Source organism: Gorilla gorilla, chromosome 16 (genome assembly GCF_029281585.2).
Source record: "Gorilla gorilla gorilla isolate KB3781 chromosome 16, NHGRI_mGorGor1-v2.1_pri, whole genome shotgun sequence".
In the NCBI taxonomy this organism is placed as follows: domain Eukaryota; kingdom Metazoa; phylum Chordata; class Mammalia; order Primates; family Hominidae; genus Gorilla; species Gorilla gorilla.
Window position 1 is genome coordinate 91415018 of NC_073240.2, and position 26606 is coordinate 91441623.

Here is a 26606-nt window from a genome sequence, read left to right on the forward strand (position 1 = left end):
ATCCCTGTTGTGGGAGCAGATGTGGCAGACCCTGAAAGTCGGGAGGAGAGGAAAAGAGGTGCTCTGAGGAGGCTGATTTTGGCTGGGGGTGAAGAGGAGCTTTCCTGCAATTGCAGCAAATTTATGGAGCGATGGTCTCTACTGCCGTGGAAATAACTAGCAGAGGCTTTCACTCTTTTGGACTCTTAACTACAGGAGGAACTACTACATTTTTCTGTAATCCTGTGCACACTTAGGAAAAGTTGAAGTAGCTTTCCCAAAATTACTTATCCTTTGAGATTATTGCTTAGATAGTTTCTATGTTTTGTTTGTTTCTTAATGCTGTTGGGATCCACTAAATTGATTTCAGAATCTGCTAATGGTCCAGGCTGCAGTTGGAAACCCCTGGTCTCAGCAGAGCTGAGCTCCACCCGTGGAGATGTTAGGAGCCAGGAGGATTAGGGGTGGGTGCCTCTGGGCTTCCACTCCAGTCTTAGGGGTTCCCTTCCCCTGCCGGGTCACGTGCAGGTTGTGAAGGTTTTACCTCCTCAGCAGTACATTAAATCTTATTATCCCACTTAAGCTAATCTTGCCCTTCCCCCACCCGAGGGCTTCGCGTGGACAGAATATTAAGCGGACAAGCCCGCAGGGTGCCTAGACTAAGTGCTGAGCTTGTAGTGAATGCCCAGCCATGACTTGCAGTGGATTGACCTGTGCAAAAATTGGACTCTCAAGCTGCCAGCCCCAGTGTCAGCACGAGCTCGGCCGAGTTCATTTGGTCGCAGGAACAAGGGGGTCGCCAGGAGCAAGAGGGGAGGGGGCGCCTAAAGGGTGGAGACCAAGGCCTAATCACCATCCGCCCCCTAACTCCCTAGGCGCATAGCGGGGACGCAGCGTGTCCCCAAACCAACGCCACTAGCAGAGGGTCCCAGAGGAGCCGGAAGGGGCCAGGGCCTGGGCGGCGGTGGGAGGGTCTGAGCAGTGGGGGCGGGGAGCTGGGGGTCGGCTTTCGTCCGCGTCCCAGCGCTCCGGCGGCCGCCGGGGCTACTGATCCCGGGCTTGGCCCCCTGCGGCCGCGCCCGGAGCTGCCGCCCCTCACGGTGCCAGCGCCCGGGAAGGAGGAAGGGGGAAGGGGCGGGCCGGCCGGGCTCACGGCCGACTTCCTCCTTCGGCCCCGCCCTCCGCCGCTTGCGGGTGAGCTCTGCCCAAGCCGAGGCTGCGGGGCCGGCGCTGGCGGGAGGACTGCGGTGCCCCGCGGAGGGGCTGCGTTCGCCAGGGCCCACGTGACCCTGTTTCCCACCTCCCGCCCCCCAGGTCCGGAGGCGGGGGCCCCCGGGGCGACTCGGGGGCGGACCGCGGGGCGGAGCTGCCGCCCGTGAGTCCGGCCGAGCCACCTGAGCCGGAGCCGCGGGACACCGTCGCTCCTGCTCTCCGAATGCTGCGCGCCGCGATGGGCCCGAGGAGCTGGCTCGCCGCCCCATGGGGCGCGCTGCCGCCTCGGCCACCGCTGCTGCTCCTGCTGCTGCTGCTCCTGCTGCAGCCGCCGCCTCCGACCTGGGCGCTCAGCCCCCGGATCAGCCTGCCGCTGGGTGAGTGCCGGGGACCCGGGGACGCGGGCCGGGGGAAGGAAGGCTGCCGGGGACGTGCCTCGTGCGGAGGTGGCCGTGACAAAGGACCAAGGAGGGGACCTGTCGGAGGCACGTGATCCATTAGGACCCCTTCTTTTTTCAAGGCGCTGCGCGGAGGGAGGGAGAGGAGAGGGGAGCTGTGGGGCCGCTGGCCCCTTTCTTCAGTTTTCTTTCTGCGTAGGGATGGGGTCTAGCCCGCTCTGTCGTCCCCGCTAGTTCCCTTAGGAGGATGCACTTTCGGCGGGGTCCGCCTGCCCATCTACTTGTCTTTGATGCTGACCAGAGCCGACCGCGGTGCCGCCCCCGAGGGCGGCTCGGGGTAGAGGGAGGCCACTGCTTGCAGTCCTATAAACACTGGGGTTCTGGTATTCCCAGCAAGTCGCAGCAGGGCCGGGAGCTGTGGTGGGGCGGGCAGGCGCCCGATCCTGCCTCTCCGCCCCTCCATCCCTGGCTTGCCAGTGCAGCCCCAAGCCCCAGCATGGAGAGACCTCCAGGCCCTGGGAGCGACCAGACTGCGGATGGGGGCAGCTCTGGGCGCTGACATTCCCAAGTCCTGGGCGCGACCCCTCCTCAGAGTGACCTGGGAGTAGCATCCCGGTTGGCTGGGTTCCTTTCCTGGTCCTCACATCTGCTTCTGTGGCCACCTCCTGTTTCAGCCCTCCGCCCTTCCCTCTCCATTTCCCTTCCATCCGGTTGCTTCTCCAGCTCTTCTTGGGGCACTTGGGCTTTAGATTCAGAGTCCTGGATCCCAAGCCCATTTCTTCCACTGGGCAAGTAAGTGCCTTCTGCTCCCAGTGCCCCACTTTTCTCATCTGCAAAATAGGCAGAGTCATAGGTGCCTTGCAAGGTGTGTTACTCGGGTATGAAGTTTATAAGTGCCCAACAGATGTATCCGCAAGCCCTTTAAATTGTTGGTTGTTATATTGTATGACTTGGAATAAAGCATGTATGAATTAGAGGTTACAGACTGAAACTGTACCAGACTTCCATCTCCTCACAGCATCCCCACCTCTAAAAGCATCCTATTTACAAAGGGAAATAGTAGAATCAGCACTTAAATTAAGGCAGGGCCCTAGCGGCTTCAAGTAACCCTATCTGAACCCCTGTCTGAAATACTGCGGATGACCTGGGTTCAAATGCTACCTCAGCCACTTAGTAACCATGTGACCTTGAGCAGGCTACTTAAAGTTTCTGGGTCTTGATTTCTTTATCTGTAAAACAGGTATAATAACAGAACCTACCTCAAGGTAGTGAGGATTAAATCAGCTCATGTTTGAAAAGTCGTTAGGACAGGGCCTGGTACAGGAACCGCTGAATGAGTGTTACTCAGCTCAGAGTTTACTTCTGTACATCTTGCCCAGATCTGGGGTGATTCTGCCTGGGGTTAGGACAGGGTTGGGGTGTTAGTTTGACTGTAGCCCCTTGGGTGCTTCAGCTTGTGAAGTCAGGATGAACAGGTGTAACCAGCCCCAGGCCTGCTGCCTTGCTACTTCTGTTGTGGCCACAACTCCCTTTGCCCTCAGACCCTCTCATTTTTGGGAGAAGGCAGGGTGAGATGGGGGCAGATGCTCCAATGGACTCCACTTATGGCCTTGGGAAAGCTGGGCTAGCTCATGGGACCATGTCAAAAGACGGTAGGTTTCATGTCCAACTGTGGAACTGGATGGGACAATCACAGGGTAGCTAGAAGGCAAAACTGGGGAGCAGTGAGGGGAATCGAGGGGACCTGCTTCCCGAGGAGCAGCTAGAATACTTGGTTATTATTACCAATGCAGCTGCAGGACCTGGCCCACTTCTACAAGCCTGTGACTGTTCCCAGGCTTCTGTAACGCACCAGCATTCACCTGTCAGGGCTGCCGTAGGTGGGCTTGCATTTTGTGCATTGTACCAAGGTGCCCAGCTGAGGGTTGAGAGGACCTGAAATGCAGTCCACACTCAGCTCTCCAACCTAAGAATCCTCGAGCAAAAGACCCCTTCTGCTATGTTCTTGGGGCTAGGTCTGCCCAGAGTGGCCCATTTTTCCAGTCCCACCAAAGCCCTGGAATAGTGTAGTGGCACCTAGCTACCTGAACTTGTGAGCACGTATCTACAGTCGACTGAGTTGCCACTATACCCTGGAGTGCCCCCTCTCTGGGCTTCCTCCTGGCCCTCATACCCACCTCCTACTCTTACCTACGTGCAGGTCCTAGGGCTGGCTGGGAGTCCGAGAGGGGAATGCCCTGGTAACTGAACAGGCTCACCCTTGAGTGTGGCCTAAGGCGGTTTCCTGCCTCATCCCAGGGGGCTCATTAGATGTTCCTGGCAGTATGCCCATCCTGGGCAGGCTCGTGGTGACCATGGGACGCCGGGCCCAGGGCCCTAGTGCCCTCCCTTGCATGCATCTTAGGAGAAAGGGTCATGGAACTGGAGATTACACACCCCCCTTTCCTCCTGCCAGTCACTCCTCTACTGAATTCCCACCCATGCCCCGTAAGGACCCAGATGCCTAGGGACAGTGGGGCTATGTGTGTGGTTTAAAACAAAATCCCTTGAAGTGGAGCGTCCAGCTTGCCCTGCATCTGGGGTCCTTCATAGGGAACCCTAATTATTGTTGATGAACAGCACATTCCTGGGGTGCTTAAGATGCAGGGAGCCGATTTGTGGCCTCGCCCAGTGGCCAGTAGGGGGAGGAGGATGGGGGGACAGCCACTGGGGGCTCCACAGTCAGCTGGAAGTCTCTGAAAGGAACACTTCAAAGAAGTGTGTGGAATTTGGGTTCTCTTGCGTTGGAACTACCATGCAGAGCTCCAGGACCAAAGCCTCGGTCAGGAGCAGGAGTGGTGCTGAGTAGAAACAATGGCACCTAGTGCCTCCCAGCCTGGCCATGTGGGGAGAAACAAAACACGCCTCCTCTCATGGCCCTCCAAAGTCTTTTTGGGCCACCTTATTTGGACACTTAATGGGAGTTATTATTATTATTATTTTGAGATGGAGTTTCGCTCCGTCTCCCAGGCTGGAGTACAGTGATGCCATCTCCGCTCACTGCAGCCTCCACCTCCCAAGCTGAAGTGATTCTCCTGCCTCAGCCTCTCGAGCAGCTGAGACTACAGGTGCCCGCCACCATGCTTAGCTAATTTTTGTATTTTTGTAGAGATGGGATTTCACCATGTTGTCCAGGCTGGTCTCGAACTTCTGACCTTAGGTGATCTGCCCATCTTGGCCCCCCAAAGTGCTGGGATTACAGGCATGAGCCACCACATCCGGCCTTAAAGGGAGTTATTAATTCCCTCCTGCCCCAGAAGTGCCGGGCGGGAAAGCTCTGGACGCAGTATTTCTGAAGCAGATTGGACAGAAATCTGTAGGCCTGCAAACTGCAGTCAACAAAACCCCATTGAGCAGAGAGAATGGAGCATTTGGCACAAATCAGCTGCTTGCCCTCTGGCCCTGGAGGAGGCAGCCAGGGTCAAGGCTGCCCTGGGAAGCCCTGATGCTGGTCGCTTGTTGAGCCCTCAGCCCAGTTACTGGCTTCCCTCCTTGACATGGTCTCAACTGGACATGAGCTTTTGTCTCCAGCTCTGTCCTATGGGCCGGCATCTCTTTGGCTCTGCAGAGGCGAGTGGGAAGCCCTCTAACTGTGGATGCTCAGAGCCTGGCTTTGTAAAGTAGCTTGCCGCCCTTACTAACTGCACAACCTTGGGCAAGCTCCTGGCCTTCTCCAGGCCCATTTTCACGTTAGCAAGAGAGGAATAATGGCCATCTTCACAGTGTTCTGAGAGGATTACATGAAATAATGTATGTAAAGTGTTTGGCATGGTGCCTGGCACGTGCTGCGTCCGTAGTAAAAAGGTAGCTTCTGCTCTGGTGTGCTAGAAACCCCCTGCCAGCCTTGCTTGGTGAGGTTATTTGCATCCATTTTTGTGCACACTGGTGGTATGCAGGCCCTCTGCTAGGTGCCAAGCCTGTCAGGCTAGGCACCTGCCCTGGTAGAAAAGACAAAGCAAGGCCCCCAGGGGCTGATTGGAGGTCATTATCAGGGGTCCTGCTTAATTATAGCCCAGTTATTAAGTGCTCCTGATTCAGCCTTTTCAAAGTCCTCCTTTGCCTGAAGAACCTCCTCTGCATGGGGCTGGACCATGCCTCTCCCTGCCTGCCCTTCACTGGTTCTGCTCTGCCTTCTGCACAACCCACATCCAGCTGGTGTTGAAATACCTCTGTGCCAACCCAGGAAAGTGCTAAACTTGCACAACTTTTGGGGCATATCTGGATATACCAGCATGTTCATCCTCTAGGCAAGAGACAGAGGGTGGCACGGGGCCTGGAGAAAAGGCTAGACTCGGGTCATGTCATCAATCACTCCTTCCTTTATCTTCTTAGAGCCTGTTGCCTCTCACTCCACCCCCATGGGTGCTCAGGCTGGCGCAGGACTCAGGGGGCCTCTGATGTGGCCCTCCCTGGGGATCGGGGCAACAGGAGCAACACAACGCGAGACTCCTGTGGTCGAGGCCTGCCTTCCCTCAGATTAGCTTTTTGGGAAGTCTGCTCCCTTGGACTGCATTCTCCATGCTTTTCCCCAGCTGGTTTCCCTGCCCCTCCTCTTCACATTCTGACCTCCCTGTGCTGGGAGTGGGACAGCTATCCTGTCTGTAAGATAAGATAATTAAAAGCCTGGTGGCTCTTTGCCTGCCGCCGCCAAGTCATGCAGAGACGGAGGCTCAGGCTCGGTTGCGTTCAAGATTCGGCTTCACCCGTAACCCACTGCCATGGCCGAGGAAGGCATTGCTGCTGGAGGGGTAATGGACATTAATGCTGCTTTACAAGAGCTGTTGAAGACAGCCCTCATCCACGATGGCCTAGCACATGGAATTCGCAAAGCTGCCAAAGCCTTAGACAAGCGCCGAGCCCATCTTTGTGTGCTTGCATCCAACGGTGATGAGACTGTGTATGTCAAGTTGGTGGAGGCCCTTTGTGCTGAGCACCAAATCAACCTAATTAAGGTTGATGACAAAAGAAACTGGGGGAATGGGTAGGTCTCTGTCAAATTGACAGAGAGGGGAAACCCCGTAAAGTGGTTGGTTGCAGTTGCATAGTAGTTAAGGACTATGGCGAGGAGTCTCAGGCCAAGCATGTCATCAGAGAGAACTTCTAATGCAAGAAATGAAGAAAATATCTTTGGCTCACAAAAAAAAAAAAAAAAAAAAAAAAAAGCCTGGTGCCCACAGCAGCTCTATACTTATTATCTCACCATCGGCCCTCTTCTGGGCACTGAATACTGGAACACTAAGGGGTGGCTCCTGCCCTGTGGCAGAGATGATCACAGAAGAGTAGAGTGGCTACAGAGTGATACACAGAGGTGCAGTGTTCTGTCCAGCTGCTAGAGTTCTGCCTCCCAGGCCTGTGATCTGACTTGTTGTGCATGGAAGCTCTATTCTGCACTCCTGGATCCATCTGGAAGCCCATCCTGTAGTCTAACAGGCTTCCGAGAGGTGGGGGGCCTGTGGTGAGGGGATTTCAGTGGGGATGGTAGGTAGGAGACAGAAGCCATCATTTTACCATACTCCTAAAGAGGAGCCAAATTAGCCAACTCGTGTCCTCTTTTTTGGCATCTTTTGGCCCATCCTCTAGGAAGGGGGCCAACTGGAAGAGCAAATAAAAGCGGCCATTGCGGTGCACTCCCTGTGTGCCAGGCACTGCTGTTGGATGTGGAAGTGCATTGCTTTATCTCATGCAGATGAGGAAACCAAAGCTCAGTGAAGCTAACTCATTATCAAGGTCATGCAGCTATAGAAGAGTTTGGGACCAAGCCTTGGGCCACAGTTCTCGATTCAGCAACCACATTCTTTCCATTAGAACAGCTGCCTCCTGCTTCACCTGTGAATCGTACAAAAGCAGCAAGATGACCCGGCTCAGCCCTTGAATAATTGCAGGTTATATTTTTCCATCTGTTAAAGAAACCTGTTGAGGTCAGTCTCTGGACGGGGCAGGGGATCCAGCCGAGGCCCCTGGTGGCATGGCCATAGTTGGAAAGAGGGCAGAGCTGACAGACTTGGTCAGGAATGTGACACACAGGAGACTGAGGCACACATCTCAGACAGAAGTTTGCAAACTGAAGGGTAGTGGGCCACAGCCAGCCTGGAGATACATTTTGTTTGACTTCCAAGTTCTTTAGAAAAATTTTGATTAGGCCAGGTGTGGTGGCTCACGCCTATAATCCCAGCACTTTGGGAGGCCGAGGCGGGTGGATCACTTGAGGTCAGGAGTTTGAGACCAGCCTGGCCAACATGGTGAAACCCTATCTCTACTAAAAATAGAAAAATTAAGTGGGCCTGGTGGCAGGCACCTGTAATCCCAGCTACTCAGGAGGCTAAGGGAGGAGAATCACTTGAACCTGGGAGACAGGGGTTGCAGTGAGCCAAGATCATGCCATTGCACTCCAGCCTGGGCAACAAGAGCAAAACTCCATCTCAAAAACAAAAAAGAAAGAAAAATTTTAATTAGTTGCTGATATTTAAAACTTAGGAAATTTTACATAAAAATCTAGGTTTCCAGCTTTTCTGAAGATCTGGTAAGGTTGGACCCCCCATTCCGTGTAGCAGCACATGTCTGGGGCCTAAGTCTTGCGTGTGAAAAAGGGCTAGAGTAAAAGTAGAAGGCAAGAAGCAAGGGGAGGAGTAGGGAGCATGGGGAGAACCCATCTTGATTATTGATGGTCACTGACCCCTAATCTTTGCAGAGCTTTGCACTGCCACGTACTGTGTTTATTTAGTCTTCTCAGCAATCCTGCAAGGCAGCCCTCTCAGGACTGAGAATTTGTTCGGGGTTGCACAGTGGGTCAGTGATCAAGTGAGGATTCACACACATGTCTTGTGCCCCTTCCAGTCCGTGAAGTTTGTTTCCTGTCTCCCTACCATACTTTCAGCTGTCATACTTCCACCTGTCATACTTAATTCTTTTTTTCTTTGAGATGGGGTCTCACTCTGTCACCCAGGCTGCAGTGGTGAGAGCTTGGCTCACTGCAACCTCCGCCTCCCAGGCTTAAGCAATCTTCCCACCTCAGCCTCCTGAGTAGCTGGGACCTCAGGCATATGCCACCATGCCCAGCTAATTTTTGCATTTTTGGTAGAGACAGGGTTTCCTCATGTTGCCCAGGCTGGTCTTGAGCTCCTATCAGCTGTTATACTTCTATGTGTTCAGTGCTTTTGGGAGGGGTCAGAGTGGTAGCAGTGCTTCTCGGACACACTTTTGTGAGTGTGATGCTTCAGGACCTCCACATTGCCCCATTTTTATCTGGGGCCCCTCTCTGGGCTGGAGCACTCTGACTGGGACTGTGTCATTCATTTGTTCAGTCAACAAACATTTATGGAACAACTGCTGGGAGCTCACCTGACCAGTTGATACAAATATGAATAAGACATGGTCTTGATCTTGAAGATGCTCTCAGCTTGGTGGAAAAGAAGAGCACAAAGACCGGGCGCGGTGGCTCACACCTGTAATCCCAACACTTTGGGAGGCCGAGGCAGGCGGATCAGCTGAGGTCAGGAGTTCAAGACCAGCCTGGCCAACATGGTGAAACCCCGTCTCTACTAAAAAAAAAAAAATATATATATATATATATACAAAAATAGCCGGGCATGATGGCGGGTGCCTGTAATTCCAGCTACTCAGGAGGCTGAGGCTGAGGCGGAAGAATCACTTGAACCCAAGGTTCAAGGTTGCAGTGAGCCAAGATCATGCCATTGCACTCCAGCCTGGGCGACAGAGCAAGACTGTCTTAAAAAAAAAAAAAAGAGAAGAGCACAGAAAGACCCTCATCATCATCATCAAACATCAAACATTGCCATCATCCGACAGTGTCACCAGTGCACTACAAGACATGTGAACAGGAAATGATGGGCATACGGAGAAGGGCCCTTGCCCAGCCAGGGATTCAGGAAGGCCTCCTGGAGGAGGTGGAACTGAGCCGAGTCTCAAAGGATGAGTGTGAGTTAGTCAAAAGGAAAGCCTTCTGGGTGGAGGGGACTTCCTGAACAGACCGGAGATGAGAATTGGGCCCTTGAGTTGCAGTTCCATGTCACTTGGCCGAACCAAGAGGTGGGTGGGTGGCAAGCACTGGCAAGTTAGGAGCTCGGACGACGGGGTGCTATTGAAGTTTTTAGGCAGAACAGTGACGGCTCCCAGAGAGCCCTCTGGCTGCAGCATAGCAACTTGGCCTGGAGGTGGGAGGCTGGTTGGGAGGCTGCTGTGATGGTGGCCTAGGTGAGAGAGGATGGTGCCAGGCTCAGGACTGTGGTAGTGGGGATGGTGAGGGGAATGGATTTGGAAAATATTGAGAGAAAATTGGCAGGATTTGATTATAGACTGGACTTCTGAGGAAGGAGGATGGTGAGACACCCAGGTGAGTGGTGCCACACACAAACACAAAATTCCAAGCCAGGGAGTGGGACTGGAAGGGGGCGGTGAGGTGGTGGGAGGCACCCACAGAGGCCCTTCTGCACTGTGGGGTCTGGTGTGTTGGAGGAAGATCTGCACTTGGATGAAGAGATTTGGGGATCGCCAGCATCCGCGTCATTGAAGTGATGAGCATGGACCTGTGACCCAGGGGCTTGAACGGAGTTAAGAAGAGCAGGGCCAGGAGCGGACAGACCCAGAGAGCAAGAACATTCAGGAGCAAAGCCTGAGGCAGGAGGGTGGTCAGCAACAGAGACGCTGCAGCCAGGTGGCCCAGGGTCAGGCGGCATCCCCACCACTCCTCCCGGGGACGACTTGCACCTGAAACAGAGGTAATAAAACACAGCAGCTTTGTGAGGATGACATGACTTAATCCATTTAAAGGGCTGAGGAAGTGCTCACATACTTTAGCTCTTTGAGGGCTAGAGGCCTAGAAGGCATGTGAGGGAGACACAGAGTGATGCTTGAGACTGGGGGCACAGGTACCTAGAGGACGGGGCGGCATGGCCCGTGTCTGGGGTCTGTCAGCAAGGCGATCCCTGGGCTCTTGGCAGGGCTGGCACTGCTGAGCGTGGGGCTGGCTGAGGCCCAACTTCTGTGGAGGAGTGACTGGAAGGTGAGAGGCAGAGATGGCATGGGGTGGCTGTTCTCTTTGGGAGCTTGTCTAAGGCAGGTGGAGGGAGGCACAAGTTTCTAGAATGGACATTGGAACAAAAACTGCTTTCTGAGAGGTAGAGTTGGTGACATAGGATTTGGTCTCTGAGGAGATGGGGTGGGAAGTTGAGGTTGTTTATGCCTGATGACCCCGATTTCCTTGGAAGAAGTGGAGACATCTATAAAGGCAGGAAGGCAGACCCAGGGCAGAGGCCCTAGAAGCCGGGTTGTTAGAGGGGAGCCAGCCCCTGAGCAGAGGGACTGAGCGTGGTCCTGGGTAGACCTGTGAGCAGGCAGGCGGCAGGCAGGCTCCTAAGGTGACGGCAGTGGTCTGTGCAGCTGTGGCACAGGCCCTAGGTCGGGGCTGGGACTGCCTGGGGGTTCTGGTAGAGGCTCTTGGTCTGCCCACTTGGGGCTGTAGCAATGGCTTTCCGGGGCATGCCCCAGGAGCACAGATGCTGTGAGGCCAGGTTCCCTTGCCCTCGTTGCCACTTTCTTGGTGACCTCAGTCCATGGGAGGACCCTTGGCACACAACACCCCCAACCTCTGCCCAGAGTCCCTGGTCAGGGACTCGACTCTGGCACTGGGCTGGTGTCAGCAGAATGTGGCCCCCTCCTCCATGCTCCATGAGGAAGAAGTGGCTGCCCTGCCCAACACGGGCCGTGTGGAGGAAGGAAGTGCACCCAGGTTGGCAGTGTGTCCCAGTTTCCTGCTGACTGTGGCCCCGTCAGCACTCCTGCCCTGGAGGTGGGGCTGCTGCTGGGGTAAGTGGGTCCAAGGTTCTGGTGACTTATTGTGACATCCCTGGGGACGAAGGGCTACAACAGCCTTTCAGGAGGCTCTATGGGGACTTGTCCTGCCCAGACCCCTCTCTGAGAGTGGGGGAGGCCACTGGCTGCCTCCTTGCATTGGAGGCCCCTTCCCCACCGACTCCACAGGGAAGCTGGTGTTTTCTGGCCTGATCCTGCTGGGGCCTGTAGAGGGTGGGATGTTAGGGCCAGGTCAGCGTCTTGCTGCCGTGCCCGGAGCCACAGTAGAGAGAAAGGTGGGGTGGGGCTCTGAGTCACAGCGCTGCTGCAGCTAGCTGGCTGGCCTGGGGTGGGGACTACCCAGGGTGGGGATGGTGCTGAGCCCTATTCCTGTCTCACCCCAGAGAGTTCCAGGCTTCCGGCTGAGTCACAGGGAAGGAGGACCCTTACATGGGGCTGAGGGCTGAGTATTCCCACATCACTTCCTACTCAGAACCCCACTTCCTGGGGTGGGGAGTGGGGACCCTGCAGGTGACTCTTATGTGCCCATTCCATGTGCCATCTCCCTCCAGGGAGGGACAGGGCAGCCCCAGACCAGCCCCAGTCTGCCTTCTTGAAGGATGATCTGCCTAGTGGGATGCACTGGCCTTGGAGAAGCCCCTGGCTGAAGCCTGTTGGGGTGGAGGGAGAGGGTTCACCCTGAGTGGGAAAACCGGCCGCAGCCTTGGCGTGCCCTGCTTTCTTCATACTGGACTAACCCACTGGATAGATGGATTTAGAGGATGTCCGAGCAGCACAGGCAGCCCAGGAGAGCGAGCGAGACACTCTGACACAACGGAGAGCATAAAAGCTTAAGACTGACCCCAAGGTGCGCCAGCCCCTCGCAGGAAGTAAAGTGCAGAAACACCCCCACCCCTGCACAAAGAGCACCTAGGAGTGAGTGCACAAGCGTGGACAAGCCCTGCGGTACCCTGTACACACACACACACACACACACACACCACAGGCAAGCTCAGGCAGGGTCCTGCACAGACGTCTGCAGTCACTCTGGAGGTGACCCAAGCACCTGGGCCCTTAGACAGTAACACCACTCACACCGAGCACAGACCAGCTCGCGCCCACAACACGAGCCTGTGACACGCAAGTCTCTGTTTCTGAGCTGATGCCGTCTGGCTTTGGCCATGAGACCCTCGTGTGACCAGGTGCGTGCCTAAGTTCGAATCGCCCAGGCTAAGTTCGTGAACCCCCTGGATGAGGGAGGCCTGACTCCCGCAAGGAGCCCTGCCCTTCTGGCAGCTCTCACTGGGCCGGATTTTCCTGCAGGGCTTTTGGATTTTGTTTTTGAGTCACTCATTGAGTGTTGGTCGCGTGCCAGACACCATGCCACACTGCAAACCATGTGCAACGTTGTTTTGAGCGAAGCTGTCTCAGTAAATGTGGGTTATTATGTATATTATTATTTACATACGTAATCTCATTTTTTCTAATAACAACCCCATGAGGCAAAGTGTTACTATTTTCCCCATTTTACAGATAAGGAAAACGGGGCTTTGAGAGGTTAAGTGGCGTGTCCTGGTGGCACACAGCCAGTAAGTGGTAGAGGATGGCTTTGAACCCAGGTCTCTAACTCTACTCTGCACACCGTGGCTTTCAGTCTGAGTCTCAGGTCAGAGAGATGAGGCAAGTGTGGAAGGGAAGCCCCAGAAGGGGAAAGCCTGGTTAAGGGGCCCTTCACCCCCCTCTCCAAGGCACATTCCCCTTTCTGTCCCTTTGTCGTTTCATTCACTCTACTCCCAGCATGGCTGGAGGGCTTGTGGCTGGCTCGTTTGGAGGCCTGGGCTGAACCAGGGACTGGCTGGTCTGTAGGCTTCCCCTCCAGCCGGCTGCACTCTGTAGTGCCCGAGGCAGGTTTCCACCCCTTCTCCCAGGCGTAAGTGGGATTGAGTTGCCACCTGGGACTGAGGCTTATCTCTGACTCTTGGCATTTCTTTGTCTGGACAGATTCCAAAGGCGGTCTGCTGCCCAGACTTACAGGGCCTGCCCAGGTGGAAACGCTCTTTTGCAGGTAGATAAGCATGGGCAACCAGCTTATCTGAACCAGCCCTTGCTTCCAGAGAACTATGGAAAAATCCAAAAGATAAGAAGGGACCGCAGTGTCTGTCTTGGTCTCACTCCTCTTGAGACTCCTGTGATCTTTATATGTCTCATTCCTCCTGTGACATGTATGAGAAACTGCAGCTCATCGAGACGATGTCTCTGCTGCCTGACAGAAGGGCCTACTTGAGGGCCGGGCTCAGTGGCTCAGCCACCTGACCCCCATCATCCTGTTAACTAGTGTCACCTCCACCCGAGGGCTTCCTTCCCCATTTGCTGCCAGGTGTAAAGCTGAGCTTCGGCCGGGCGCGGTGGCTCAGGCCTATAATCCCAGCACTTTGGGAGGCTGAGGCAGGCGGATCACCTGAAGTCAGGAGTACGAGAGACCAGCCTGGCCAACATGATGAAACCCTGACTTTACTGAAAATACAAAAATTAGCTGGGCATGGTGGCAGGCACCTGTAATCCCAGCTTCTTGGGAGGCTGAGGCAGGAGAATCGCTTGTACCTGAGAGGTGTAGGTTGCACCATTGCACTCCAGCCTGGGCAACAAGAGAGAAACTCCGTCTCAAAAAAAAAAAAAAAAGGCTGAGCTGCTGGGCGTGGTGGCTCACGCCTGTAATCCCAGCACTTTGGGAGGCTGAGGCGGGTGGATCACCTGAGGTCAGGAGTTCAAGACCAGCCTGACCAACATGGAGAAACCCCGTCTCTACTAAAAATACTTTGCCGGGCATGGTGACATATGCCTGTAATCCCAGCTACTCAGGAGGCTGAGGCAGGAGAATCGCTTGAACCTGGGAGGCGGAGGTTGCAGTGAGCCAAGATTGTGCTATTGCACTCCAGCCTGGGCAACAACAGCAAAACACCATCTCAAAAAAAAAAAAAAAAAAAGGCTGAGCTTCCCCCAAATGGCTGGTATGTGTTCCTCCTTATGGACATTGAGGATGGAGTAGCTTCATTTCCCATTTTTCTTTGGCCACCAGGAGGCCCAGCACTAAAGGCTCAGCCCTTCTCTACCAGCTGTGCGAGGACTCATTGACCTACTCGTGAATTTTTACTTCCTTGCTGGTGGAGATGTTTTTCTTCAGATTTGGGTTTTCTCTGCTCCTGATTTTAATGTTTATATTTCACTACTTTCTTTTCTTCATGTCTCCCCACCCTTTATGGAACCAGGCTGGGGGTATGTAAAAACACTCCACAGGTAAACACACATGAAGTCATCTTCACAGCTGCTTGATTGGGCGTGTTGCACTTTTTGCTTCCTCAGCTTTGTGAGACTGTTTGTGTGGTCATAACCCACTGGTCCGCTACAATGTGCCTGAGGGTGGTCAGGGTGCTGCTCTTTGCTTGTTTTTCTGTTCTCATCAGCTGCTTAGAATTTTAAAAATAATTTCTCTCCAAACCCTTTAGTTACCCAAAGCATAAACAGTACCCTGGTGGGTAAGTGTGTGTGTGTGTTTCTCTTTTTTTCTTTGATTTATATATTTCACATTATATAAGGATAACCTGCTTATTAGAGAATCTAAAAATGATAACAAGTAAAAAAGAAAAGAAAGCTACCTGTAATTCTACCAGGGAGCCCATGTTTTAGTGTTTTGTGATACATCCTTCTGGATTTTTTTCCTATGCTTATATTTTTCCCACAAAAAATAGAATTTGACCATACATACTAAATATAACCTTAATTTTCACTTCATGGTAGATAATTCGTGTCTTTCCTTGTTGTTATTCTGCAAAAACAAAAGATACTTAAAATGTGTACCAAGGTCTGGGCGCAGTGGCCCACACCTGTAATCCCAGCACTTCGGGAGGCTGAGGCAGGCGGATTGCTTGAAGCCAGGAGTTCAAGACCAGCCTGGCCAACATGGCAAAACCCTGTCTCTACTAAAAATACAGAAGTTAGCCGGGCATGGTGGCACATGCCTGTAATCCCAGCTACTCGGGAGGCTGAGGCAGAAGAATTGCTTGAACCTGGAAGGCGGAGGTTGCCGTGAGCCGAGATCATGCCAGTGCCCTCCAGCCTGGGCAACAGAGTGAGACTCAGTCTCAAAAAATAAATAAAATTTGTATCAAGGATACATGCACGTGTATATATATTTTTAAGTATAGAAGGGCTTATTATAAAAAGCAAAAACGTCTGTCCTCCCTCACCCCAGGCCAATTTAAAAGGGACTTTTAATCATTTAGGGTTCTTAGGGTTCTTGTTCTACCATTATTTCCTCCATTTTTTTTTTTTCTTTTTGAGATGGAGTTTCACTCTTGTTGCCCAGGCTGGAGTGCAATGGCGTGATCTCAGCTCACCGCAACCTCTGCATCCCAGGTTCAAGCGATTCTCCTGCCTCAGCCTCCCGAGTAGCTGGGATTACAGGCATGTGCTACCACGCCTGGCTAATTTTATATTTTTAGTAGAGACAGGATTTCTCCATGTTGGTCAGGCTGGTCTCGAACTCCCGACCTCAGGTGATCCACACCAAAGTGCTGGGATTATAGGTGTGAGCCACCACGCCCAGACCATTTCCTCCATATTTTTAAGTAAAATACTTACACCACTATTTCTTGGCTTATTTGAATTCCTAACTTTCCCTCACTTACATCTCCCTTCCCTTCCTCCCCCCAACATATTCTGTCACTGTACTGTATTCACTTCCTTTATTGGTTACCTTTGCAATATAAAACAGTACACTTGACCTGTATTTATTATTCCATTAGCCATTGGCAGCAGCTTGTGACAACCCTGCTACCATACTATGATGTCTGTCTGTCATCAGTTCTGGTTTCTGAGGTCAAAATTGAAAACACTCCCATTCTGTGTAATAACCATCAGTCTCAAAGTTAAAGACCAGTGCTTTTTTGGGAGGCTGACGCGGGCAGATCACTTGAGTTCAGGAGTTTGAGACCAGCCTGGCCAACATGGTGAAACCCCGTCTCTACTAAAAATACAAAAATTAGCTGGGTGTGATGGTGCATGCCTGTAATACCAGCTACTTGGGAGGCCGAGGCAGGAGAATCACTTGAACCTGGGAGGTGGAGGTTGCAGTGAGCCAAGATCATGCCACTGCACTCCAGCCTGGGCGACAGAGCGAGACTTTGTCTCAAAAAAAAAAAGAAAAGCCAGTGCTCAACATTTGCATTACTCTGTCAATGCAAATAGCATTCACTGCAGGGCCCACTTAACATTTCCTTCTCTTTGGGTCTAATGTCACTCAAAGGAAAGTGTTAAATGTATTTTCCTTTCTTAATATTCTATTATGTGCTCAAAACTCATCACTTTATATTTTAGTTTGCTTGATATTTTGACCATGCCTTTCTTGCCTGTTTTTCTGGAGCTTCTAATACATCTTTTTTTTTTCCCAGCTGCATAGTATTCAGTTGGATTGGGGCATCATAATTTATTTTGACAAGGTCCCCTCTGGTTGGACGGACTCTTTGGTTTTCAGTTTTTTATTAATGTGAAGGGTGCCGTAGTAAGTATCCTTGTACATACATCTCTGCATCATTTCTTATGTAATGTTTGAGGGTCCAGGAATGCTGCTCGCCCATCAAACCTGATCCCCCTGCCCCCAGCCCCTTGCCATTGCCACCCTTTGCCTTGCTGATTACCTTCCTTTAAACCAGTCCACCTAAAGGTTGGTGTTAAGAGGCTTCCCGTGGGAGGGGTGGCCCCAGGTAATATCCATCTTCCTCTCCCCAGGCTCTGAAGAGCGGCCATTCCTCAGATTCGAAGCTGAAAACATCTCCAACTACACAGCCCTTCTGCTGAGCAGGGATGGCACGACCCTGTACGTGGGTGCTCGAGAGGCCCTCTTTGCACTCAATAGCAACCTCAGCTTCCTGCCAGGCGGGGAGTACCAGGAGGTGAGAGATGTTGCCTGGAGCTGGCTAGGCTGGGCAGAGGGCCACAGAGGGAAGGTGGACAGGAAGCTTGACCTTCTGGGTCCAAGGATGATGCCGATGGGAGAGGAGGGAGGCTCAGCAAACCCTCCATTTTGTCCACTACCTTCCCCTTTCTCATTCCCCAGCTGCTTTGGGGTGCAGACGCAGAGAAGAAACAGCAGTGCAGCTTCAAGGGCAAGGACCCACAGGTGAGCCCACACCTGGAAGGGAGCTGAGCTGCAGGAGGGATGGAGGGTGGTGGACTTCCATCCAGGCCAGAGGCGGGAGGTGGGAGCAGATACAGCCAGGTATGGTGGGAAGGGCATAAGCTTCTGAGATGGCCAGGCCTGGGTTTGAATCCCAGCACTACACTTAACATCTCTACGACCTTCGACAAGTAGATTCACTTGTCTAAGCCTTAGTGTGCCCACCTGTAAAGTGGGGATAATGATCCGGTCTCACTGGGCTTACAGTGAGGATTCAGGAAGCTAATAGGTATAAGGCACCTGGCTCATAGACACAAGGACTAACAAGTCAGCTTCCAGCGTGAACAGGGATTGGGTGGGGTGAGAGTTGTGTCCCTCTGCAGATGATTCCTGATGTAGCACATCTGACAGATTCTGGTATGGTTTTGGCCAAAGCACAGGATGAAATCTGGTTCAACCCAGGTTCTCCTGGAGGACACTCATCATCATCCCCAGAGGCCTCCTGCTCCTGCTCCTAAGTGCAGCAGGTGCTGGGTAAGGTGAGGGCAAAAGAGTGCTGGACTTGGGATCAAGACACAGGTTCAAGTCCTGGCTGCCATTCTGTTATTCAGCTAACATTGATGAAGCACGCACTCTGTGTCCATGTACTTTTAGGTACTGGAGATTTAATTGTGAAAAAGCAGGCTTGGCACAGTGGCTCACGCCTGTAATCCCAGCACTTCGGGAGGCTGAGGCAGGTGGATCACAAGGTCTCCACCTCATGGTCTCCTGAGTGTCTCAGGAATTCGAGACCAGCCAGGCCAACACAGTGAAACTCCGTCTCTACTAAAAATACAAAAAACATTAGCCAGGCATGGTGGCAGGCACCTGTAGCCCCAGCTACCTGGGAGGCTGAAGCAGGAGAATCGCTTGAACCTGGGAGGCAGAGGTTGCAGTGAGCCGAGATCGCGCCACTGCACTCCAGCCTGGATGACAGAGTGAGACTGTGTTTCAAAAAAAAAAAAAAAGAAAAAGAAAAAGTAGTCAGTTTACAAATGTTATTGGCGGGGGGGTGGGATGGAATAAGGTGGTCAGGTTACATTTCATTAAAAAAGTGACATTTGAGCCAAGATCAGGAGAGAGTGAGGAGCTGACAGTGGCATATCTGGAGGAGGGGCAGGACTTTTGATTTCACTCTGAGGGAGGTATTTGGGAGGCCAGGGGAAGGCTGAGCAGAGATGTGACATGGTCTCACCTGTGTACTAAGAGGGTCACTCTGGCTACTGTGGTAGAGTAGCCTCCATGGGGAAGGACAGGAGGAGGGAGAGCAGTGAGGGGCGAGTGATGGTGGTGGCTCGGACCAGTGAGAAATACTCAAATTCCGGATGCATTTTGAAGATGGAGCCACCAGGATTTCTGGGTGGGAAATTATGGGGTATGACCGACAAGAAGAGTCAAGGCTGACTGGGCTTAGGGCCTCAGCGACTGAAAAGACAGAATTAATGAAAGTGGCAAGATCTCGGGGGGAAGCATGTGTTTTAGGGAGGACCAGAAAGAAGCTTGGTTGCAGGTGCCAGTTAGATACCCCATTTGAAGGTGATGCATGAATCTGGGGTTCAGGGTTCAGGGCTGAGCATTCCTCCTGCTCTGGGCTGTGGCTTCATCAGCTCCCAGCTTGGTTGGGAGGGGCCTGTGGCTTCTGAAGAGGACGCTGCTGGGGAACAGTACAATTCAAAGGGGTAGGATTCTGTGCCCTCACCCCTAGGCCAAAGGAAAGTTTGCCAGTCACAAAACTAGCTGAGCCCCTGGGCTCCCTGCAGCACACACTCTATGCACGCTCCACTGTGCCCCAGAAAACCGGGGGGTTCTTTGTTCCTAGACTTGAGTGCCCCATCCCCAGTCCTGGGAGCAGAGGCCGGGCCTGGGTGTGGTAGGGAGGGCTCGGCGGTGCCCCCTGGTGGCATGCTTGGTCGTGGGACTGATATCCCCTCGCTCCTTCTCCCCAGCGCGACTGTCAAAACTACATCAAGATCCTCCTGCCGCTCAGCGGCAGTCACCTGTTCACCTGTGGCACAGCAGCCTTCAGCCCCATGTGTACCTACATCGTGAGTGACCTGTCCTCAGCCCTGAGGCTGACCTGGGAACTGCCCCTCTTTCTGCCCCAGGGATCCTGTTCTGTAGCATAGACCCCTGAGGAAAGGCAGGGCCCAGAGGGAGGTTTCTAGGTACCACTGGCCTCCAAGAGCCCTGAGGTCCCACACCCTGGCACAAAGCTCAGCCCTGACAGCCATGTCTCCCTGTGCGGAGAGGCGGGGGCACATGCAGTCACTTACCCATGAAGATCCTGTGCCACCCAGGCCTTGCTGGCCTCTCCTGCTTCTTCCAGCATCTCTCCCTCTCCTTTGCCTGATTCTCTTGTCTTATCTTGTACACCCCCTCCTCAGCACACACCCCTAGCAGAGGGTGGCATTTGATGCTGTGGGTTGGAGCCCAGCTTTGGGGTCAGACACACCTGGGTTTGAATCACATTGCTGCCCCTTCCATGCTCACATCATTTTATTTCTTTTTTCTTTTTCTTTTTTTTTTTGAGATGGAGTCTCGCTCTGTCGCCCAGGCTGGAGTGCAGTGGCACTATCTCAGCTCACTGCAAGCTCCGCCTCCCGGGTTCACGCCATTCTCCTGCCTCAGCCTCCCGAGTAGCTGGGACTACAGGTGCCCGCCACCACACCTGGCTAATTTTTTCTATTTTTTGGTAGAGAGGGGGTTTCACTGTGTTAGCCAGGATGGTCTTGATCTCCTGACCTCGTGATCCACCCACCTCGGCCTCCCAGAGTGCTGGGATTACAGGCGTGAGCCACCGCGCCCGGCCAGGCTCACATCATTTTCTAAGCCTCACCTCCTCCACCAGGTGGGTCTGATAATGTGTCCCGCGTCAGGTCACTGTGAGGCAGTGCGGCACTGTGTCTGGGTGAGGCCTCTCCAGAGGCCGACTGTCCAGGTTCAAACCCCTCGGCACCGTGTCCTGGCTGAGGAGGACGGCCTCCCTGACACCTCAACCCTTCTGTCCCGCACACCTCACCTGCCTGCAGAGTTGCTTTCTCCTGCACGCCTCTCTCTTTCTCACCAAGCCTGCTCCTCATTCCCTGGAGTGCCCCTGAGCCCATGTGTCCGCCCTCCTGCAGAACGTGGAGAACTTCACCCTGGCAAGGGACGAGAAGGGGAATGTCCTCCTGGAAGATGGCAAGGGCCGTTGTCCCTTCGACCCGAATTTCAAGTCCACTGCCCTGGTGGTTGGTGAGTGTTGAGGGCAGGATGGGTTCATTGAGGTTTCATGTAGGGGCACGCAGGGCTAGAGGGCTAGCTTTGGACAGGCTGAGTCCATGCCATGCTTATTTCCAAGGGGACAGAATGGCCAGGGGCTTGCCTTGGGTTTGGTTTTTCCAAGTTCCAGCTTCCTTCTCTGCCCACTACAGGCAAAACGGGCAGTGCTGGGGTCACTCTGGGCCCTGAGCAGGGAGAAGGGGCCGTGCTGAGGAGCCCATTCCCATGGGAATGTTTTCTTGGCAGATGGCGAGCTCTACACTGGAACAGTCAGCAGCTTCCAAGGGAATGACCCGGCCATCTCGCGGAGCCAAAGCCTTCGCCCCACCAAGACCGAGAGCTCCCTCAACTGGCTGCAAGGTGAAGTCCTCTTGCCACCACCGAGAGGGCAGGGATTCTGTTCACCCGGCCCTAGAAGGGGGCACTTTCCCCCAGCTTGGCCTGTCTCCAGGATTCCTGGGCTGACTCTGAGCTCCTGACCTGGTCCCTACAGACCCAGCTTTTGTGGCCTCAGCCTACATTCCTGAGAGCCTGGGCAGCTTGCAAGGCGATGATGACAAGATCTACTTTTTCTTCAGCGAGACTGGCCAGGAATTTGAGTTCTTTGAGAACACCATTGTGTCCCGCATTGCCCGCATCTGCAAGGTGAGGGGAACGGGCTGACAGGGTGGCCACCCCGGGGACCTCAAAGCCTCTACAGCTGCAAGATCACCCACATCCATGCATGGCCTTTCCCGTCCCCCAAGGAGTTCAGCTTGGCTAACAGCTTTTCTCTCTCACCTTTTAAATTAAAATATCTTACTACTTTTTTCTTTTTTTTTTTTTTCTTTTTCTTTTTAGACAGGATCTTTGCTCTGTCACCCAGGCTGGAGTGCAGTGGCACAATCACGGTTCACTGCAGCCTCGACCTTCTGGGCTCAAGCAGTTCTCCTACCTCAGCCTCCTGAGTAGCTGAGACTACAGGTGTGCGCCCCCATGCCCAGCTAATTTTTGTATTTTTTGTAGAGATGGGGTTTTACCACGTTGCCCAGGCTGGTCTCAAACTCCTGGGCTCAAACAATCCACCCACCTCGGCTTCCCAAAGTGCTGGGATTACAGGCATGAGCCACTGCACCCAGCCTTTTTTTTTTCTTTTTTTTTTTTAACTTAAAAAATGTGAAAATAGCCGGGCATGGTGGCTCACGCCTGTAATCCCAGCACTTTGGGAGGCCGAGGTGGGTGGATCACCTGAGGTCAGGAGTTTGAGACCAACCTGGCCAACATGGTAAAACCCCATCTCTACTAATAATACAAAAGTTAGCTGGGCGTGGTGGTGCACGCCTGTAATCCTAGCTACTCAGGAGGCTGTGGCAAGAGAATCGCTTGAACCTGGGAGGTGGAGGTTGCAGTGAGCCGAGATGGTGCCACTGCACTCCAGCCTGGGTGACAGAGCAAGACTGTCTCAAAAAAAAAAAATGTGAAAATAGAAAACTGTACACACAAAAATCACTTACAAGTTAAAGAGGCACTGTAGCATCAGCTGGAGAGCACAGACCCTGGAGGCCAACTGCCCAAGTTCAAACCCTGCTGGCCTAGGATCTTGGACAAGTCCCTCACCCCCTCGGTTAACAGTTTCCTCATCTGTTAAATAGGAATAATAACACTGACCTCAGAGTTGTTATGTGAATTATTAATCCACGCAAAGCTCTTAGAAATGTGGTGGGCAGTGACTAAACGTGAACTATGAATGTTATTACCCCACCACCCAGCACAAGAAGGAGTCGCTGGTATCATTTTAGAATGCCCCTCCAAATCTTTTTTTTTTGGCATATGTGTAACTCTGTGTATATATATATACATTTTTTTTTTCCTTTTTGAGACAGGGTCTCACTTTGTCACCCAGGCTGGCGTGCAGTGGTGAGATTTCACTGCAACCTCCGCTGCCCAATCTCAAGCAATCCTCTCACCTCAGTCCCTCACGTAGCTGGGACTACCAGCATGCACCACCACGCCCAGTTAATTTTTTTGTATTTTTAGCAGAAACAGGGTCTCAAACTCCTGAGCTCAAGTGATCCACCCGCCTTGGCCTCCCAAAGTGCTGGAATTATAGGCATTAATAATATAAGTACAGTCTCGACCTTGTACTTATATTGTTAACTCACTCAGGAACATGGCATTAGGCTATATTGGGGTCCTTTGGCTTCCTTGTTTGCTCAGCAGTGAATCGTGTCCATATTTAGGAAGGCTCTGCTTAGTCATAGTAAGGACCATCCTCCTGATGGATGCGTACACTGCTCTTCCTGACTTTAGATGGAACTTGGTCCTGGCTTTCTCCTGCCCTTCAGTCCTGGTGTCTGGGGTGGGTCCATCGAGGCAGTCCTGTGCCGTGCATCCCCGTCATGGCTCAGCGTGTGCCTAAGCCCAGCCCATCCGCCTCTCCCTCCAGGGCGATGAGGGTGGAGAGCGGGTGCTGCAGCAGCGCTGGACCTCCTTCCTCAAGGCCCAGCTGCTGTGCTCACGGCCCGACGACGGCTTCCCCTTCAACGTGCTGCAGGACGTCTTCACGCTGAGCCCCAGCCCCCAGGACTGGCGTGACACCCTTTTCTATGGGGTCTTCACTTCCCAGTGGTAGGGCCTCCAGACCTCGCTGGAGATGGAAGGGTGAAGGGTGGCTGGGACTGGGGCCCCCAGGGCTCCTGGGTTAATCTGGTTATTTCCTCTGCAGGCACAGAGGAACTACAGAAGGCTCTGCCGTCTGTGTCTTCACCATGAAGGATGTGCAGAGAGTCTTCAGCGGCCTCTACAAGGAGGTGAACCGTGAGACGCAGCAGTGGTACACCGTGACCCACCCGGTGCCCACACCCCGGCCTGGAGCGGTGGGTACTGGCTCCCTGCACCCAGAAGGGATGCTGGGAAGATGTGGGTCCGCATACCATGCTGGGAGCAAGGCTGCCTAGCCTCGGGCAGATCACTTGGCTTCTCTGAATCTGTTTTCTCATCTTTAATATGGGGATATAGGCCCAGGCCTGCTTGTGTACTGGGTTAGATATAACTATGAATGTCAGAATATCTTCAGTTCTGTTTCAGGATACAAGTGTGTCCCCATCAGGGCACTTGCTGCAGGCTGTTACAATCATCTCTTCACTTGGTCCTCTCCCCTACTTAGCTGCAAGCTCCTTATTTAATTATCAAGTGACTGAATGGGCAAGCTGTGGGGAAATAATCCTTTCTTCCTCCCTTCTAGCCTGACGGGCTACCCTGATAGCAGACCTTGAGACAAGGATATACGTGCCAAATAGTTTATTAGGGAGGTGATGCCAGGAAGCAGCATGAAGGAATAGGAAGGTTGAGAGGAGGAGGGAGGGAAACCAAAAGAGGGTGTGTCAGCAAGCCGTTGTTGCTGTGGGCAGCTGGAGCTGGGTCCTGCTGGAGCCCCTGACAGATGGTGTGGAGCACCTCTCAGAATTTCAGGAAGCCTCAGGCGGGGCAGGAAAGAACTGCCGACTGCACTGGGATGCTCTGCCCAGCCAGGGCTTCCTGAGAGCACTGGTGAAGGGTGCAGAGGAGCAGGGAGTGTGGTCCTGGTTCTTGAGGCCCCTGGGCATATGAGGCTGGGGTGGTGGGCAGGGAGGAGGCACAGCAAGGAAGCCCTCCAAGCACTCGGTTTCCCCACACCCTGGGCTTTGTCCTTGCTCCCTCAGATGTGCACACTGGCTCTGTAGAGCACTGCCAGGGATGTGCCCTGGCTCCAGGCGGGGGGACAGACACCGCTACTGTCCACTGGGGAAGCAGGGCCCGCATCCTGCCTGCCGCCCCGAGGTGTGGCTGGCCTCACACTGCTGCTTTCTCCTCCAGTGCATCACCAACAGTGCCCGGGAAAGGAAGATCAACTCATCCCTGCAGCTCCCAGACCGCGTGCTGAACTTCCTCAAGGACCACTTCCTGATGGACGGGCAGGTTCGAAGCCGCATGCTGCTGCTGCAGCCCCAGGCTCGCTACCAGCGCGTGGCTGTACACCGCGTCCCTGGCCTGCACCACACCTACGATGTCCTCTTCCTGGGCACTGGTAAGTGTCTGCAGCCCAGCAGGCTCAGGGGAAGGGGTGCACGTGGCTGGTGGGTCATGGGCAGTGGGCTCCACCCAGGGCCTGAGTCCTGTCCACACCCCAGGTGACGGCCGGCTCCACAAGGCGGTGAGCGTGGGCCCCCGGGTGCACATCATTGAGGAGCTGCAGATCTTCTCATCGGGACAGCCCGTGCAGAATCTGCTCCTGGACACCCACAGGGTGAGCAGGCCAACGAGGAATCCTGGCAGGGTACTTGGGGGTGCCCTCCATTAGCACCAAGCAGTCCCCACCCAGCTTCTCCTCCCTTGCTCAGGAGGATGGTAAGATAAAGGATCCAGTCATGAGCTATTAGAAAGTGGGGTCACCAGTTACATAACAGGCCTCTTGGGGGTGGCTCTGGGAGGCATACAAGCCGGGTGGCCATGGGTGATGGCCCTGGCTGCCCGTGCCCGCTTCTCATCCCCGTGTCTGGCTGCGCAGGGGCTGCTGTATGCGGCCTCACACTCGGGTGTAGTCCAGGTGCCCATGGCCAACTGCAGCCTGTACCGGAGCTGTGGGGACTGCCTCCTCGCCCGGGACCCCTACTGTGCTTGGAGTGGCTCCAGCTGCAAGCACGTCAGCCTCTACCAGCCTCAGCTGGCCGCCAGGTGAGCACTCCCAAAGGCCCCTTCCCATCTGTCCAGCCCTGCACAGGTGACCTCAGAGCACCATCCTGGGCCCTCCTCGGGACCGCCACACGGCCTCGTTTATGTCCACTGTCTCAGCATAATTATTAATTAGCTCTCCTGCTTCCTCTCAAGTGCAATTCAGACAGGAAATTATGTGTTTATCTTGGCTACCTGTAAAATGAGGACATGATTTGGTAAAGTATGAAATACCACAGCTTTGAAACCTTGCAGGAAAATGTGGATTAGCATGTGAACGTGCTTTAGTAATAGTAGGGCTAGGAAACAGTCCATTAACAAACCCAGTAAAAATTGGTTTCAGAATAACCTATTTGGATTATAAAATGTTCATTTAGAAAATAGGGATGAACACAAAGCAAAACTACCCCTCATCCCACCACCTAGAGAGAATCGCGGTAAGATTTTGATATATTATCCTCTCAGGTTTTACTACATATGTGTATAGATAACAAAAATCCTTTTATTTTATTTCATTTCATTTCATTTATCTTGTTTTGAGACTCGCTCTGTCGCCCAGGCTGGAGTGCAGTGGCACAATCTCAGTTCACTGCACCCTCCGCCTCCTGGGTTCAAGTGATTCTCCTGCCTCAGCCTCCCAAGTAGCAGGGATTACAGGTGCCCGCCACCACGCCCGGCTAATTTTTGTATTTATAGTGGAGGCAGGGTTTCACCATGTTGGCCAGGCTGGTCTCGAACTCCTGACCTCAAATGATCCACCCACCTTGGGCTCCCAAAGTGCCGGGATTACAGCCATGAGCCACCGTGTCTGGCCAAACATTCATATATTTTATATAACATTGGGAACTGTCCTGTTTGTAGTGTTCTTGCTTCACATATGGATACACCTGGTGTCCGTTTTTACAAAAACCAAGTGAGTTTTGGTGCGTATGCCAGGAGGGACACCCCAGAATGTTGACTGTCATGATCACTGGCTGGTAGATGCTATGATTTTTGTAGTGTTTTCATCC

The 26606-nt window shown here is 53.3% G+C and overlaps 1 protein-coding gene and 1 pseudogene across 5 annotated transcripts in view; both read left to right on the plus strand.

Annotated features, from left to right (window-relative positions):
- Positions 1–26606, plus strand: part of SEMA4B (semaphorin 4B) — a 44970-nt gene that overhangs the window by 15542 nt on the left and 2822 nt on the right. For 2 of the 5 annotated variants that reach the window (XM_063698843.1, XM_019010652.4), the window contains exons 2-13: positions 1294–1568; positions 17220–17383; positions 17548–17610; positions 19593–19691; positions 20769–20880; positions 21154–21267; positions 21401–21552; positions 23333–23514; positions 23612–23762; positions 24742–24952; positions 25056–25171; positions 25433–25599. In XM_063698843.1, coding sequence (XP_063554913.1) covers positions 1415–1568; positions 17220–17383; positions 17548–17610; positions 19593–19691; positions 20769–20880; positions 21154–21267; positions 21401–21552; positions 23333–23514; positions 23612–23762; positions 24742–24952; positions 25056–25171; positions 25433–25599 — 1685 coding nt within the window. In that variant the 5' untranslated portion in view covers positions 1294–1414. Of the gene's footprint in view, positions 1–1293; positions 1569–14701; positions 14730–15913; positions 17384–17547; positions 17611–19592; positions 19692–20768; positions 20881–21153; positions 21268–21400; positions 21553–23332; positions 23515–23611; positions 23763–24741; positions 24953–25055; positions 25172–25432; positions 25600–26606 lie in introns of those variants that run through there. The other 3 variants (XM_063698844.1, XM_063698845.1, XM_055363097.2) reach the window with 3 other exon arrangements.
- LOC101153817 (small ribosomal subunit protein eS12-like) lies at positions 1579–9175 on the plus strand (annotated as a pseudogene).